A 19,557-nucleotide genomic window follows, 5' to 3' on the forward strand; every position below is an offset into this window, starting at 1 on the left:
TCATGGGGGAAAAATATGGTCATAATTAATTTATACCGTCTTATTAATACTAGTATTTTGTTAAGCATAACTGTTTTGTAATAACATGAGCCTTGATCCTTATCGATCTTTAATACATAGTTCTTCATTAGCGGCATCTTAAAATTGTAGAAGAGTACAATTTTTATGTAAAAACGATCTTTGTTTATTATTCACACTGTGTATATATACATGGGATGTTGGTACTTACATATGGGTAAACGTAATTACATTTTCGTTTGCGTTTGTTTTTGCTTTCTCCTTCTTTCCCTTTCTTTCCGCTTTTAAACTATATTTGTGTCCCCTTTTTTATGTTGCCCTATTATTTTTTTTATTTTTTTTTTTTTTGTCATGTTAATGTTCATTATAAGCATTAAAGAGAAAAGTTCGTTGTTAAAATGTATTGTCTGAAACAAAATATTTTCAATTGAAAATTTAAAGACATCTATAGATAAGTAAAAAAGCATAATAGAAACAGTAAAAAAAAAAATATAAAAATAGAACAAATAATTAAAAAACAACTTAAAAAAAAAAAAAAATAATAAAGCACACATTAATAACTACTTCAGATAAATGGTTACTGGGGAGGGGGTAAAGTAAAAATATAGGAGGAAAAAGGTGCATGGTTAAAATGAAAATCATAGTAAAATAAAATTCAGAATATGGATTAGGATATAAGCTAACTAATAATGGGAAAATATAAATATATCAATATATACACACATTAATATATCAATATATTATTATAGCAATATATCCATATATTATTATAGCAATATATCCATATATCATTATAGCAATATATCCATATATCATTATAGCAATATATCCATATATCATTATAGCAATATATCCATATATCATTATAGCAATATATCCATATATCATTATAGCAATATATCCATATATCATTATAGCAATATATCCATATATCATTATAGCAATATATCATTATAACAATGCAAATTTTTAAATATTAACATATATACATATGTATAAACATATAAACAGCACAAAGAAATGCAAAATAGCATATTCGCATGTCTGTGTAGAAATCATATTTGATATGGTTAGTGAGCACAAAATTACAAGATTTCCATAAAAAGAACTAAAAATAATTATTCATTAACAATTATGCACTCTTATGTGGGAAAACAAAAAAAAGGGAATTCACATATATGTGGTCTATGTAAAAATGTACATATATGACTATATATGTAAGTATCCAAGTATGCACGTATGTATGCACACACTCTGCAACATATAACCGATATGGCAAAAAGAGGTATACATTTTTATCAAGAGGAAAAAAGAGATTTCAATACTTGGTAATTAATTTTCCCAGAAAGATTTCTGTCTGATTTTTCAAGAGCCCTCAAAACAGAATCTCCTGTTGATTGAGTATCCTGAAGATCATCTACTTTTTTTTTTTGTTTGTTTCTCATTTTATTTTTTCCATTCGTAGTATTATCAGTATTATTTCTTTTCTTTTTTTTTCTCAACTGTTTTGATAAATGTGGTAAATAATTTTTCATCATGTCATCCCATATGAGCATTTTTATTTCCTTTTCCTTTTCAGATAACATAATATTCTCCATTTCACTATCATAAATGTCGCTTAATGTTTCATCATCAGGTTCTATCGATGTATCTGAGTTTGAATTGAAGTTAACACTTTGGTCATTGGTACAATTAGAGTTATTTTCAAAGAAATAGCTCAAGTCGGTTAGAGCACTGCTAACATTGTTCGCACTCTTCAATCCATTGAAGATATTGTCACTACATCCAATTTCTGTATTATTTATATTTTTACCTTGTATATTATTACATTCTAAATAGTTAAATTCATCTACATCATTAAGTACACTACTTAGCTCTGAGTTTACAGTTTCTTTCAGGGTAGAGCAATAAAAATTGTTATCTGTCAATTCGCTACCTTTGTTTGAACATTCTTCTTCAAATAAATTCGTTTTGCTACTACGGCTTAGATTATCTAACTGATAAGTAGTACTGCAACCATCAAAGCCTGTAAAATCACTACAACTATTACTATTCATAGCATTATGAAGTTTACTAATATTTTGGGGCTCCCTTATTTCATCTGCGTTTGCAAAATTTTTACAACTATATGCACACGTTATATTACTTTTATTTAATTCATTGTCTTTGTCTAAAATGGGTGAAGTAGTTATTGAATACTCTAAATCTGACATTTTGTTTGTATTAGGAATTGAAAAAACGGATTTCATGGATAAGGCATCCACATCCTTTTCTTCCCCTTTCTGTTTCATATACTCCCTTTCTACGTTATCGTGCTCTTTTTCATTAATGCTGCCAGTGGTGCTAATACTGCCAATACTACCTGTACTACTAGTAGTAACACCATTACTGCAAGCCTTGCCTGCTTTACTTTTTGCAAAATTATTATTTATTTTGAGCTTGTCACAACTCCCTTCTATACTAATAGTGTTCATAATTTTTAATGCTAAATTATCTATATCATTTCCCTCAGGATTGTCATTACATATTTCTTCTAAATTTATTCCACTATTCGATAAAATCCCACTTTCTTGATTTTTCTTTTGTGCTATATTATTTACTAGGTCCGTTCTTTCCCTCTCTCTTCCCTCTTCCGCTCCCTTTTGCATTTCCCTTTCCCTTTGTTCTTCCCCTTGCTTATCCCTTTCGATATCCCTACCCTCACTCACAGCACAACTAACCGTAGTGCAATATTCTAGCTCATTACAAGATGAGTGGTTATCCACAAAAGAAAAGTTATTACAAGTATCAGCATCATTATAGACATCATCATATATGGTATTAATAACACTATTGCGCAATGAACTACTGTCATCGAGAATTTTTGGCGTGTATACTTCTTCCGTTAGATTCTCTGAATCATATAACGATTTTGTACTAGCAGTAAACTGTTCTTCGGAGTGAAGCAAGGATAATGTTTTATTTTTTTCTATTATTTCATATTTTAATTTTCTTTTATTATACGAAATAACACATGGAGGTATAGTACTTGAAGGTATATCATTAATACTGATTGAATCAAATTCGCTAGCTTTAATTTTAGCAGTATTGGTATTTTTAAATTCTGACAATCTTTTAATAATAGTAGGATTTGAAATTCTAACAATGTTAGCTATCGTATTCGAATTAATTGGAATACCATGCATCCTTGTTGATATTAAAAGAGCAGCACCACATAAACCTGTTGGTCTTCTACCTGTACTTATCCAATCTCTTGTCATCGCTTGAATGAGTTTGATACCTGTATAAGTAACTTTATATATATCATTCTTTAAATTAAGTTTATGAGCAAATCTTTCTAAGAATAAAGAGGGATCTATGTTTGGAACATTGATATGTAATAATCTTAATAATTTTAAAAAAGTTTTTCCTAAAGGTTTTACAGGTGTTTGTAATATATCACTAAAATCTATTAACATGATAGGAGATTTTTCCCTCCTACATATTGTGTATAAACAAGATGCAGCAACATAGGAATTATTTCTACCCATGGTAAAATTTCTTTGTAATGCCATTAAATAAATTCTTTGTGCTGCTTCGATATGCTGACTTGATAAATGTAAATTATCGGCTATCTTCTGAATGTTTACATAACCTTTTTGCAGTGATATTTCCCTGCTTTCTCTTATGCCCCATGACAATATGAACGACTTGTTTCCACTCGACGGGATGAACTGACCAACCTGTTAAGGAGGGGGGAGGGGGAAGCACGGGGGATCGATTTAGGAGTAAAAAAGAAATGGGCGAAATGGAAAAAATAGCAACATGTGGACAACGTATGAACAACATATGGACAACAAAAAGAACGTGAATGCAAGCTAAATGCTCATGAAATGCAATACAGTCAAAATGTTAACATAACGATTGGCTTAGCAAAACTACAGTGAGAACATATATTTTGTTTTCTCTCTTACCATTGAAATAGCACCATTGTTATTTTCCACAAATTCCAAAGATTCTACTATTTTGTTTTCTTCTAAAACTGCTCCACATCTTAAGCAAATAACTTCTCCTTGCCCTTCATTCGTTTCAATATCTGAGCTTAAGCAATTCTTGCACACAACTTGATTCACTGTAAATGTAGCAATAAAGAGTAACACAATAAGATGAGATGTCAGTAGTTTAAAGAATAGTTTAGTGCGTAGAATAATATGTAGTATGTCTTACGTAATGCATATTTTGTAATGTATACTTCGTGATATATACTATGCAACGTATACTTCGTGATATATACTATGCAACGTATACTTCGTGATATATACTATGCAACGTATACTTCGTGATATATACTATGCAACGTATACTTCTTGATATATACTATGCAACGTATACTTCTTGATATATACTATGCAACGTATACTTCTTGATATATACTATGCAACGTATACTTCTTGATATATACTATGCAACGTATACTTCTTGATATATACTATATGACAGTTAATATGACTACTCCGTCATTTAGGCAAAAGGAATAATGCATCAACGACATATGCGAAGCGTTAACACAAATATGTTCACCTTACACGTATATAAATATATTATATATGCAAATTATCTCAGAATCTTATATATTCTTACTTTCATTTAAAAGTTTTCATACAGAGTGTAGTAATTATTACAAAACAGGAGAAAAAATTGGTTTATATTATCATATATCTATATATAAATAGATATAGATATATATACATATATGTATATATGTATATACTTATATATGTATATATATATGTACGTATATACTTATGTATATATTTACGTACATATATAATGTACGTATGTATATATTTATATATATATATAAATTATTATCTTTCATTTAATAAATAAATTTAATTGTTATCTTTTTTTTTTTCTGGTCGACTTAAATCATGGTTAAACTCTAACCTGAAAGGTGAAAATGTAAAAACAACGTTTAAAATAAAAAAAACAAAAACAGAAAAAAAGAATAGAATAAAAGAAAAAAAAAAAAAAATGTATTTAGATATTTTGAAACACTGCACAATTTGTAATATAAACCTATATATATGTATATGTATATATATATATATATATATATATATATATATATATGTATATATCGTAATTAAATACAAGAGCACCACTTCCTAGTAATTTATTATTATGCCATTATTGTCGACTGTTGCTGCGTATGGATTATTGGCAACACTTCATTTTTATTACTATGTACAAGAAGTGTTATTGCAATTTTCGCGGGGAAGCAAAATACAGTCAAAAATAAGCTATATACGTACATTTAGGTATATACATACATATCCTGTACGTATTTGTTCATGGTACATGTTTATATGCACACCTGTTAGGTATACAAAATATTCTCTGTTTTTTCCTTTTTTAATGATGGTTAATTCGGACTCTTTTAAGGAGAAAAAATAGGCGAATAAATGAAAGTTTTATTATAAAAAAATTATTTTTTTTTTCTTTTTAATTTTCTATTATATATATAAAATTAAAATTGTTATTCTTTATATTATATTATTATTTAAAAGGAATTATACATGATGTAAATGCTAACATAACTTATGGATAAGAATAAAAAAAAAAAAAAAAAAATATAATATTTAAAAATATAATAAATAATTATTTTATTTTTTAATAAAATTAGCTATTCAAATATTAAGTAAACGTATGGAATATTTTTAAAACCATGGATGCTAATTATATTTTTGTTTTAACTTATTCAATACAAAACATTTTACTTAAATTGTAAAAGATCACTTACCAATGTGAATTGTAACATAATCTCACCTTTTACTTTTTTAATTTGGTAAAAATATAACTTACTCTGTGGGGATATAACAAATATACTGCATACAAAGCATAAAGTATGCACTTTTAAATGACAGATTTTGTAGAAAAGAAAGAAAAAAGATGAGCAAAAATGTTCTCATAACCCTATGCATATGTACATATATATACATACATACATACATACATACGCAGATTTTCAGATGTACGAGGACGCTTTAAAGATACTTCAGTCATCTATTCTTAAGTATATGGAAAAGGGTATAAATTTCTTTTTCCTTTTTTTTTTTCTTTTTTTTTCCTTTTTTTTTTCCTTTTTTTTTTCCTTTTTTTTTCCTTTTTTTCCTTTTTTCTTTCTTTTCTTTATCTTTTTTCTTCCCATTGAATTGGTTACTATTTATTACCGACCTTCACCATGTTTAAAATGAAATTCTGTATTTATTTTTTAGCATACAAGTGTGCTGCAAGCTCGTATAAGTTCTTTTTTAAATATATAAACTACATATTTCAATAACTGAAAAAATGAACATTCTTCGAAAAACATTTAAGGAAATTTGAGTAAATTTGGGTAAATTTGAGGAAAAATATAAAAATTGACAATGTGTGTATAGGCATGCCATGACAAATGTTACTAGAAAAAAGGTATAAAATATACTTATATATCTAATTTTGCATGCATACGTTTAACTATGTTTACAACAAATATAAATTTATATATATATATGAACAGCACATTCTGTTTTAAAAACACTTCATAAATATAGTTTCCGCTTTCTCTTCTATGAAACTTGTGTCAAACGAAGATATAATTTAATGGCTGTAGAGCAGTCAGTATAGATAAAATTATTGTTCATTATTAAAACCAATTTTCTTAAAAGAGCATATTATAATATATTAAATAATTTTCTTTTCTTCATTAAAAAGAACGTTGAAATGTTTACCTCTTCAAAATATAATTTTTTTATACAAAACGATATTTATTAAAATCTAATATAATACATAAAATGTTACATAAATATAAAAATTCGAATTACTACTACGTGTATTTGTTAAAATTTCTTTTCTTATCCATAAACGGAGCATGCATCTTTCATTTCGATATGCATGTACACGAACGTTGTTTAGCACATATACAGTTTACTAAAAATAGGAAGTATTATTTTCACTTTGGAAAAAAAGGTAAAAATAAAAAAAAAAAACCTGTACTACTTATTTGACGATTAAAATGCAAGCATCTACAAATGTATGTATTTATATATATATATATATATATATATATATGTATATATGTGCATATATATACAGTTTCATATAACTGTGTAAAAATATGCACACATACATGAAAGCACATATCATCTTAATATTCTTCATAAAATTTAATATTGCTAATAATATAAAAAAAAAGGAATAAAAAAAAAAAAAAAATTCTCATAACGTATTCTAAAAAACTGCTGAACAAAAATGAAAAAAAAAAAAAAAAAAAAAGCTCATAATTTCTATAAGCGATCTTTATTTAAGTTTGTCATAATGAGCATGCATTCCTCGGTTTCATATTTTTTTTTTCTTTTAATATATTCCCTTTAAAGCATTATATATTATCATCAAATGTACAAGTAATATGTTTTATTTATTATACCAATTTGTTAAAAAATAATACAGATCTCCTTATTTTATAACTGTGTACACGTAATTTGTTATACGCGAAATTTGCCTACTAATAATTTACTTTTTCTTTTTAATAGCTTTTTTGACATTGGCTTTCTTCATTACCTTTTTTTTGGTTGGCGCTTCCTTTTTTGTTTTGGCACCTTTCTCTTTTTTGCTAATTCTACAGAGAGAAAAAAAAATTGATAAATAGTAAGTAATAAATAATAATAAATATAAGTACTAAATAATATTAAATAGTAAGTACTAAATAATATTAAATAGTAAGTACTAAATAATAATTACTAAATAATAATGAATACTAAATAATAATGAATACTAAATAATAATGAATACTAAATAATAATAAATACTAAATAATAATGAATACTAAATAATAATGAATACTAAATAATAATAAATACTAAATAATAATGAATACTAAATAATAATGAATACTAAATAATACAAAAAAAAAATAAAAAAAGAATTAATGTGCCTTTAATAGTATTTTACATGTAGGAACAATCATTGCAAAAAAAAATAAAATAAAAGTTTCCAGTGGTATATATAATAATATTACATGTAGCACAAATTTATATATGTATGTATATTTTTTTTTTTTTTTTTTTGTGCGTTAAATAAAAAAATTATGTTATGTAAACTTGTTTTCATCAATAAGCCCAAAATGATTTATAAAGTTGTTAACGTTAATCTTAAATGCACAACAGGTGTAGTAAAAGAAAAAAATTTATGGATGCATGCATGTACATATATAATTTCAAAGATGCATCTAACACACGACATATCACGTAAATGACGAACAGAATAAAACAAAAAAAAGAAAAGAGTAATATTTAATTGAAGATGCATGTAATATTTATAAATGGGTAAAATATATAAGTGAAATAAAATATTATGTAACGAATAAAAAAAATTCTTTTTTATTTAAATTATTAAACAAATTCATCATAGTTATATATAATATAAGAAATACTTTGAAGAGGGTGGTATACATACACATGGACACTGCACATCTTTAAGGGGCGTTGATTTGTATATATTTGTGTTAGGCATATTCATACATTTAGGTATACATGTATACATAATGTAATGCAAAACAAAATAATAAAAATGCATGAACTTACAATTTTTTGGACTTGATCTTCTGCTTATTTGAAACAGCTCCCTTAATTTTTACCGTTTTTACTTTTGCTAATTTTCCTGCATTCTTAACTACTTTTTTTTTAAGGATTCCTTTAACGTCTTTTTTCTTTGCTACCATTTTTGATAAGTTTAAATTTATCTGGAATTGAGAAATTTAAAAATGCCAAAAAAGGGGAAAAGGAAAAGGAAAAAGAAGAAAAAGAAAAAGAAAAAAAAAAAAAAAAATTATGTATTTCTGGAGGAAATGATATACGCCGCAATATCTTTGATAGCAGAAACTTTTAACACAAATTTATTTTAAAAGCTTTTCTGTGATAGTTGCAAAATTAGAAAGTAAATAAAAATAAAATATAGTAAATTGTTACAAAAAAAGGCTAAAGGGATATGTTGTTGATTGTCTATACTAAAAAGGAATAATTATAATTTTTTTAAAGTTGCGGCAAAAAAAAAAAAATTTATTTTCTTTCAATTTATTTTAATTATTTTATTTTATTGTTTTATTATTTTATTTTATTTTATTATTTTTGTTTCATTAATTTTTGTTTAACTTTTTTTTTTTTTTTTTTTGTTTCATATATTTTATTTAATTTTTTTCTCATTTTTTTGTAATTTTATTTATAATAAAATGTATAAAAAATATATGTACATTTGCATATATATATATATATATATATATATATATATATAATATATATATATATTTGGTATGCCAGATGTTATATTTGTATACACATGCACTGAGAAAAGTTGTAATGCATACAATTGCTAATTTTAGCGCATTCATTTAGCGCGTTCTTTCAGTAAATTATATATATTATACTGCAAAAATTAAAAACGTATGCTAATGCAATACCCTCAGGAGTATTTTTTTTTTTTTTTTTTTAACTAGTCTTGTTGAATTATGTGCATAAGGGGTGCTATAACGTTTTCTCAAAAATTCCTATTTTATTTTTTTTTATTTTTTTTACTACAAAAATGTTTGTAAAGTTTGCCTATTGCATTTATTCAATTGTGTATATATATCTTTAGAAAATATATAATGCTTCTTTTTCCTTTTTTTTATGTATTTTTCTTCCTTTTTTATTTTAAAATAGCAGTGCTTCTAATTAATATTTTCATTCTGTTCAAGCGTTTTCATTATCCTATATTTATATTGTAAAGGGGTAAAGCAAAATCAAAATTTGAATTTTTTTTTTTTGTTCACATTGTCACTCCCCAATAAAAATAAATAAATACATAAAATTGAAGAAAACATTTGTTTCACAGAATTTTTAAGTGAAAAAATCGAATGGTATTTGAAGACAGGTGTCAGGTAAAAATTTTCCAGAAAAGAACACAAAAAAATATAGATATGCAGTAAAATTGTATGTCCCTAATTTTCTATACTAAGCAACAAAACGGCTAAATGTATATATATATATAAATATATATATATATATATATTTATATATATATATTTATATATATATATATATTTATATATATATATATATATTTATATATTTATACATATAAACGTTACGAAAATTGTGTACCAATATTTTTCAGTAATTTTTCTTTTTTTTTGTTATTTATGGAAAAAAAAAAAAAGAAAAAAAAAAAGACTACCATAAATAAATGAACATATTACTGATGGCTATTTAATTCCACCATAAAGTGTGTGCTGTGTAGGCATACATTAAGAGTATGAATCGTAGGAGGTTGTTCATTACACAACCACCATTTACTGTCTACACTCGTGCCATTTTCATAATATCAAATATTTAGCATATGTATATATATATATATATATATATATATATATATATATATATATATATATGTGACTATATATTATAGCTTTTCAAAAGGGGTTAACTGTCAAGTTGTGTTTTTCATTTTTTACTTTATCAGGAGAAGGTTCAAAAATACTAAAAGTTTTTTTCAAAAATTAAAAATTTATTTTAAAAAAGTTTTACTTTTTTTTCTACTTCAAAAGGAAGCGCTATATATATTAAGAGAAAAACTAAAACTTATAAACCCAAAAAAATGTAATCTATCTTAAAAAGAAGAAATCACAAGAAATATAAATTTATGCTGTAAATTGAGATAAAAGATGAAGAAGATCTTTTTATGTGTAATGAAAAACATAATTTTCCAAAATATTGAAAAAAATGCTTATTTCTTTTAAGCAGAAGTATAAAAATTATGAAGAAAAAACGTATCAAAGAGATGGCAAGATCAAATTAGAAAAATAATGAAGACGAATAAAAAGAAAAAGATATAGAACGAGAAAAAAGCAAAAGAAAAAGTAAAAATATAAAAAAAAACATGGAAATAATAGTAAAGCTACAGGTTTTTAAAAAAGATAGCCAAATTAATGGAAATTGCTCAGCACAAAAAACAAATTAAAAAAAAAATAAAAATAAAAATAAAAATAAAAAAAAGTTAACAATTATGAGCAGTTAAAAACTTTTATCATGTTCGCACAATATGCAGAATTATTTAGCTAAACTTTATTTTTCCTAATACCATATCAATTTCATTTTCTGATGTTCGCTCCGTCAAATTTTCTATCTGTTATTGTGTAAAACAAAATAAAGGTGAATACATTATATTACAGTGATAAGGTAAAAATTAAAAAAAAAAAAAAAAAAAATAGAACTAAATTTGTGATACATATAAAAAATTATGAATTTTTTTTTTTTTACCTTTTTTATTTTTTCTGCTGGAATGTGCAATTTGCTACCTATTTGTTTGATTGGGCATATGCTGATATGGCAAAAAATATCAAAATAGAAAATATTACAATGATACATAATATTATATAATATAATAATATTTAATAATAATCATATTTAAAACAAATAAATGAGCAACTTAACACACCATTGGAAGTGGTGCAAATGCAACAAAGATATAATGCGATATAACTAAAAGAATGGACAGTATTATATATATATATATATATATATATATATATATATATATATATATATATATATATATATATATATAATTTCTTATCTTTTTAATATTACTTGTCAAGCACAACCAGAGCTACTCTTGCTGTGCACTTTATTTCGGCGCTCCCACCTGCAGTACACTAAAATAAAGATTATTTAAAAAATATGAATATAGCTACTTATCTTATATGGAGATTTCTTCCTCAAATTTAAAATATTTTTTATGTAAAAAAAAAAAATAATAAACAAAACAATTTTATACGCAAAAAGGTGCACGAACAAATACATAAAAAATTCGTTTTAGTATGAATATATTAAGCAGGTATGTAAAAATGCATTTATGCAAGTGTATTATATACTGCCTTATCAGTATTCTAACCTCAAGAAGGGCTTCTATTAGCTTATTCATTTCTTTAAATTTGCAAATGTTCTCTTCATATTTAATAATCACAGCGATTAAACACTTTAAGCATATCAGGTTATATGTCTTTTGTTTTCTAAAAACAAAATTAATAGTTTTAAATACACTGTTTGCTTAGGTAGGACTGAGGAACTACACAAGGTTAAAGCATAACTTTTCGCTCATTATGTGGACTCACATACAGAGGTTTTTATATGTATATATACATTAAAGTGCGCAGTGATATGTACGATAATAATTATGCTAATAAGCACGATAATATGAACGCTAATTTTATACTTTATCTCTGCCTATTTCTCTGTTTTGCTCTTACGATGTAACTATTTTAACAAAATGGAGAATCAGTTTACTTTCACTACATGAATTACAAATAGAGAGTAATGCATTGTTAGCAGCACTGCTTAAAAAATCAATGGAGGTCTGATGTGCTTTTTTTAAGCACGGTATAATAACATCATCTAACGTAATATCCATTTTTTTTTTCCCAATGGAGTAAAATTCGGATAAACATAATAGTGCATTTTTTGACACACTTGATCTTGGACTATTTAGCAAATCTATAATTGATCTACATATTTTTCTTAATTCCTTTGTATGATTTTCAAAAAATAATTTATGATGAAATTTTAGAATTCTTCGTAGATTAATTAAATTTTCTATTTGTTTTGTCCATTCTTGATCCTTTGTAATTTCAATTAATTTTGTTATCATATCATTTATGTTATCATCATTTATTTCAAATTGAAAATTTGTTATTTCTTCATAAGTAAGGTAAGTTATTGCTACGTCATTTTTTATCTTGGAGTTAACATTTAAGTTTTTTGTATTCTTGTTAATAATTTTATTTGGTGCATTATTATACGTCATATCATTTAGTGCTTTACCAAAACAATTTTTTTTATCCTGCATTTTTACATTTGTTAAAGCGGTTTTATTTTTATTTACTGTTTTCATATCGCCATTTCCTTCTGCATTTATATTTGTATCAATCATGGTCCTTTCGTACAGGTTATTTTCTCTATTAGAAATATTGATATTGAAAGACGTCTGTGTATTATTATCTACAATTTTTATTACATTTTTAGTATTATTTGTTCTATTCACACATATATCATCAATATAATTGTACATTTTGGAAAATTGCGTATTTGCCTTATCATTCAAACTTTTGTCTCCTCTCTTGCTATAGTGACTGTTACTGTTATTACCTGCTTCTTCATTATTATAATAATAATTATTATTATCGTTGTTATTATTATCACTATAGTTATTATTATCACTATAGTTATTATTATCGTTATTGCTGTTGTTATTATTATCACTATAGTTATTATTATCGTTATCGCTGTTATTATTATCGTTATCGTTGTTATTATCATCATTATCACTGTTATCATTACCATTATTATCCTGCATTACACTATTTTTAACATACTTATCTCTCTTGTAAATCATACAACCATCGTCCATTTTACAGCTATTCGTCGACACTTCACGTATCCTATTTTTATTTGTATTATTATGTAAACTACTTTTCTTAGTATCATCATGTTTATTATTAGTATCATTTATATATTTTTTTTCACTCATTAGTGGGTTTTTCTTTTGAATAACGTAGTTTTCGTAAACGATACCCTTACGCGTAAGTCCACATCTTTTAGTGTTCATATCAGTTACTGTATTATCATCTAGAATTGCATGCCCTTCGTTCATTTTAGTGTTTCTATTACTGATACATATTGCTTCTTCATTAAGCTTATACGTTTTGTCCTTACGGATAAACTCATTATTCATATATTCGCTATCATAACCTTTACTTCTATTAATAATCATATTACTTTTTTTAATTTTATTATCATCATCTAGAGTATATTCCTCATTATAATACTCTTTCTTTTTTATCTCAAGTAATCCTTTCATTTTATTATTTTTATTCATATAGTTGACACACTTGATCATCGTATTATTTTCAGCTTCTATTTTTTTTTTGGAACTGGCAATTTTTGGATCATTTAATGTAGCATCATCCATATTGCTAGTACGTAAATCATTAAAATTCTTTCTTGATTTTATTAGCAAAAGGTGTTCTTGCATTTTCATGTCTGTGCACTTATTTAACTCATTTATATTTTCTTTTAAGGATATCTCAACCTTTGAACTATTATGATTCCCTCTAGATTTTTCTTCTTCATGTTTTGTTTTATGTTTGTATACCCCGTCCATATTACTGCTAGTTCCTATTCCTTTGGGCGACTTAGGGTAAGTTGGGTTGCTTCTTTTAAGTAAAGTCAGTTGATACCTTTGCTGTAAAAATATGTATGAAAAATATACTACTAAATGTGTATGTTTCTTCGTGCTGAAACAGGGATTTACACATACATAAGCACTTTTGCAAAATATGTCTATATATGTATATGCATGTATGTATAAATAACGCTTCATCTACAATAACAACTGTCATTATTAACGTATATAGTACTTGTGTAATTTTAAAAAGAACAAATGAAAGTACAGTGAACGAAAAAACAAAATACATTAAAAACGAATTATGAACGGGTCATAAAATAGCAACATGAATAAGACACGTTAACATCACTCTTACAATTTCATTTAGGGGAGATTCTAAACAGAGTTCATTTTGATCTCCACAATTTTTATAATTTTTTACACTATTTGATTCTTCAATTTTTTTTTCCCCTAAGTTACTACTTTTTTCTATATTTAAACCTATAGCACTAGTACGAGTTGAACCCAAATTAACATTAACGTATAAGTTTTCCTTCTGAACATTCTGTGAATCCGTTTTTTCCTTATTTAAATAGAGAAAATCTTCAACAATTGAATAATCATCTTGTTCATCAATTGATTTCCTTTTGTAATTTCTTGTGTCTAATGAATAAAAGGGAAGTTAACACATATATGGAGTAATTACTTAAAAGGATAAAACATTTTATATATCATGTAAGATTTAACTATATTTGCTTCATATGATGTCTTTTCAATTTTTTTTTTTTTTTTTTTTGAATTTTTTTTAAAAAAAAAAAACAATAATTATTAAAAGAATACATCAGTTTTTTTTTTTTCTTTCCTTTTTTTCTTCCATTTCTAATTATTTCCTCTATTCATTGAATATACATACCGTCTATGAATATGTTTCTGTTATTTCTATGTTTGTTTTCTCCTACATTAGGCATTTTTATATTTTGAATTTGTATGTTTGTTGCATAAATATAAAATTTCTTACTTTTTCTTAAAATGGATTTAAAAAAAATAATAAAATAAAATAAAATAAAAAAAATTGTAATAAAGTTAAAAAAACAAATTTTGCATTATTTAAAGTATTTAATAAATAACTAAAATGGTTATATTATAACTGAAAACATACTTTTTCTCATATTTATATTTTTTTTTTATTTAGCTGTGTTAAAAAATTTGCACACACTGTACATTATTGATGTATAATAATATGGAAGCCTTAAGAACATCTTTTGTAGTAAATACATGTACATAGGGAGCAATTACCACTATTTGTAATAATTATGAGAAGTACCGTATTTATTACACTAAAAATTTATATTATATATGTATATATATTATATATATGTAAATATATATATACGTATACGTACTGCTAAAGAATATAATTAATTTAACATATAACTCAAACCATAGTATACAAATTTAGGAAATGCACAAAATAAGAAAATAGTTAATAAAGAACAGCAAATGCTTTTATCATTATTTGCCGTTCATATGGAATTTTTTTTGAAAATTAAAAATATGCAAATAAGTTTTCATTTATTTGTGAACATACTTTTTTTTTTTTTTTTTTTTTTTTTTTTTCTGTTACTGATAATAATATAATGTTTAATACCACAATGTGTACCTCAACGAAGGAAAGGAAAATGTGAAATTATGCAAAGTATTACTTAGCAAAATTAAAATAAAATTAAAATGAATGCTATAAAGTTGAACGATATAAAATTGAATGAAATAAAATGGAATGATATAAAATTGAATAAACAAGGATGATTAATATGAAGTCAAATAGGGCAAAATTGAAATCAAACAAAACATGACAATAACATTTAACTGCGTATCATGTACATTTTATAAAATATGTTAAAAATAAATATAACGAAATAAAATTTTTGTCTGTAAAATATACCTTAATTAAAAAAAGAGGACATAACACGTAAATGATAAAAAAAACAATATAGAGAAAACAGGAAAACATTTTTCTAAATAATACATTTCTCTTAAAAATTTTGGTGTGCAAATTACATCTTTATTGTGTAGCTTTTAGCATTATCTTATCTTTTTTGTCATATATATTGTCACTGATTAGGACTTAGCTGCATACATTTTTGAAGGATTAAAATTTTTTAAGAACGAGCCTTTTCGTAAGCATATATTTTATACTGGAAAATACCTTAAAATGAAATTTTTCTTTTCTTTTCTTTTTTTTTTTTTCCTTTTTTTTTATTCCATGTTCATAACAGTTTGTAAAACTGAAATATGTATTTTGTAATGTTATAAGAAATTTAAAAAAAATTAAGTTCCCAACCAATTCTTCAGATTAGTGCTTGAGAAAAAGTACATTTATTTAATCAATTTTTTTTTTTTTTTTTTTTTTCTCTACATTGATCATTAAAACATAACTTGCTGGATAAAATATAGGTAAAGTGAAAACTGAGATATTATTACATTAAAAATAATTGTACCAATGGTATCATATATCTGAAAATATATATAAAAATATGGCTTAACACCATCTGTAGGATAATGTAAAATACACAATGTAACAAGTTTGAGCAAATTAAAAAAAGGAAAAGCTGAATTTTTTTAAATGAAAATCAACACAAAAGAATAAGATTTACACATCTGTAATAAAAAGTAAAAATAAAAAGAAATAATATATATGTTTACATTAAAAACAGATTTTTTAAAACGTTTCAAAAAAGCCAAAAAGACATGTACACACCAAATTTTACATGCTGTCCTGTTCATAAATTTGAATATTGATTTTGATATAAATTAACGAAAATGAAGCATGCAAAAAAAAAAAAAAAAAAATAAAGTAAAACTCTCTATTATGAGCTCTTTAAAAACCTTCTTGAATGCAATGAAACTCCAAATAATATCAATACTGTTTTTAATCTTGAATTCAAAAAAACAACAGCACTTTTTTATAGCCAATATTTTAAAGTAGCTAGCTACCAAAAAATGTTTATTAAAGTGCTCATATTTTTTAAGCCAAATTATGTGAGTACCATTACGAAAAAAAATTCAAAATAAAAAAAAAAAAAAAAATTCGTGTAATATGTATAATATGTAATATATATTTACGTAAAAGGAAAAGCAAAAAGATATTCTACTTTATTAACACAATAGTTATTTGAAAAAAAGAAAAAAAAATTGCATGATAGCTCAAAAATGAAAGTCCTATATCCTTTGATGTTCTATTAAATAATTTAATTTTATTTTTTTTATAATGAATTAAAATGTCTTTTTTTTTATTTTTTGCATTGTTTTTTTTTTGTTTTGTAAATTTTGAAATGATTAACATTAATCATTACACACTTACATTTTTTTTTCCATAAATATTTTATAATTGTACGCTTTTTCTATGATCATCCATTTTTAATGACTTAACATATCTCCATTCTTTACCTGGGCCCGCACTTCATTAATTTTACGCTTATATATAAACATTTATATATACATATATTTAATAACTTTACATTTTTAAAATTTCATTTAAATATATTTCTTCTCTTTTTATAATATTATATTCAAAATATTTTGTGTGTGTGTGCCTGAACAAAATGAAAACATTTGTATGTTATATCGGTCTTTTAATTACACTGGCTCTTCGATTAAGAGCCACACAGTTTAATTCTGCAAGCCACAATCCTTCATCGTATATTGAACGTAACACACATAAAATATATACATAGATATGTGAAAAATTGGTTCTATATATGTGTATGGGCGTATATACTTATATATATATATATATATATATATATATATATATATATGTATGTATGTACACCAAATTCACATTCATTTTAATACCTGTTTATTAATCAACGTATTACTGGCACTAGCTGAGATAATATATATACAACTTTCCCACATTTCCATTTTTCATGGAAGAAAAATTAGGAATAGGAAATTAAATTTATTTTTCTATCGACGCTTTTGTTCAAGACTTTTTATCAACATTTTTAATCGACATTTTTTATCAGTATTTTTAACCAACTTCTTCAATCAACAATTTTATTCTCTTTTTTTAGTTGGTGATAGAATTTCAAATAAAGTGGGAGCAACATGGAAAAACCAGTTAGATTCATTCGTAGATGTTGTATCTACAAAAATAGTGGACAAATTAGAAAATGATATATCAAATGGAAATGGTTTAGATAATATGATGGTTCTTCTTGAAGTATGCAGCAAATTTTTGAGTTATCCATTATATATTATTTTTTTTTTTTTTATTATATTTTTTTTTTTTATTTGTTTATTGTTTATTTTTTGTTCATATTTTGTTTGTTTTTTGTTTATTTTTTGTTTATATTTTGTTTATTTTTTTATTTATTATTAATTTATTTTATTTTGATTATTTATTTTGATTATTTATTTTGATTATTTATTTTGATTATTTATTTTGATTATTTATTTTTTTATTTATTTTTTTATTTATTTTGATTATTTATTTTTTTATTTATTTTTATTTTTTATTTTTTTATTTATTTTTATTTTTTATTTTTTTTCATAATACTTGCACATCTCATAAAAATTTTGTCTTATTTTTTCATAGAATGATGCAGAAATCTTCGACACAGATGCCTACACAGGTCATAACATGGCACTTATTCAAACTGAATTTATAAAGAAGTTGAAAGAAAAGTTTAACAAGAGTAAATTTGGAAATCATCTAAAAAAATTTGGTAAACATTTAAAAGATAAAATGAAAGTTCTTTATCTTAAACACAAAGATAAATTGAAGAAATTTTTGAAAGTTATGATTGTCGGTTTAGTTATACCCCTCGCAATCAAGTTCATAAAGAAAAATTTGAAAATATGGGAACAAAGAACGTTAGAAGCTACTAAAAAACTTGATCCAGATACTAGAAGTGTAACGACACCAATTATTCAAGCTTTATATAGTAAATTTGAAGAAAAAATTGACGATTATGCTGCGGAACACGAAATAAGTGTTGACAAAGAATTGAATGTAATTCAAGAATTGGAAAGAGAGAAGCAAGATATTGAAAATATAGAAAATCAAGAAAAAATGTTAAAGCAGAATTAGTTTGGTAAATAATTTAATTAAACATGTAGTATCGAACACTATAAAATTAAAAACAAAACAATTTAAATTCTGTTATTGCAATATTTTAAATGGATAAAGGGTGCTGATAGTACAAATTAACTAGACAAGGATATATATATATATATATATATATATATATGTGTATATATGTTTATAATTTATTGTGTTATTATAATTTTTTTGTTGTTGTTTCTCTTTAGTGTTTATTACAT

At 24.2% G+C, this 19,557-nt stretch overlaps 4 protein-coding genes across 4 annotated transcripts; 1 reads left to right on the top strand and 3 right to left on the bottom strand.

Moving 5' to 3' along the window:
* Positions 1–1,316: 1,316 nt before the first annotated feature.
* On the bottom strand, positions 1,317–3,974 carry PmUG01_12067700 (transcription factor IIIb subunit, putative; the record flags this gene model as incomplete). Its single annotated transcript, XM_029006915.1, has 2 exons — positions 1,317–3,740; positions 3,972–3,974. The coding sequence occupies 2 exons, from the start codon at positions 3,972–3,974 to the stop codon at positions 1,317–1,319; spliced, it is 2,427 nt and encodes an 808-aa protein (XP_028863356.1).
* A 4,452-nt stretch (positions 3,975–8,426) lies between these two features.
* Positions 8,427–8,755, bottom strand: PmUG01_12067800 (conserved Plasmodium protein, unknown function; the record flags this gene model as incomplete). Its single annotated transcript, XM_029006916.1, has 2 exons — positions 8,427–8,499; positions 8,619–8,755. The coding sequence occupies 2 exons, from the start codon at positions 8,753–8,755 to the stop codon at positions 8,427–8,429; spliced, it is 210 nt and encodes a 69-aa protein (XP_028863357.1).
* Positions 8,756–11,121: 2,366 nt separating this feature from the next.
* Positions 11,122–15,197, bottom strand: PmUG01_12067900 (conserved Plasmodium protein, unknown function; the record flags this gene model as incomplete). The annotated part of the gene is made up of 7 exons (XM_029006917.1): positions 11,122–11,193; positions 11,328–11,388; positions 11,658–11,722; positions 11,962–12,079; positions 12,317–14,307; positions 14,606–14,892; positions 15,143–15,197. 7 exons carry the CDS (start codon positions 15,195–15,197, stop codon positions 11,122–11,124), a joined length of 2,649 nt encoding a protein of 882 aa, XP_028863358.1.
* A 2,634-nt stretch (positions 15,198–17,831) lies between these two features.
* Positions 17,832–19,324, top strand: GEST (gamete egress and sporozoite traversal protein, putative; the record flags this gene model as incomplete). The annotated part of the gene is made up of 3 exons (XM_029006918.1): positions 17,832–17,937; positions 18,306–18,454; positions 18,830–19,324. The coding sequence occupies 3 exons, from the start codon at positions 17,832–17,834 to the stop codon at positions 19,322–19,324; spliced, it is 750 nt and encodes a 249-aa protein (XP_028863359.1).
* Positions 19,325–19,557: the final 233 nt, after the last annotated feature.

This window comes from Plasmodium malariae (genome assembly GCF_900090045.1).
Source record: "Plasmodium malariae genome assembly, chromosome: 12".
Taxonomy (NCBI): Eukaryota; Apicomplexa; class Aconoidasida; order Haemosporida; family Plasmodiidae; genus Plasmodium; species Plasmodium malariae.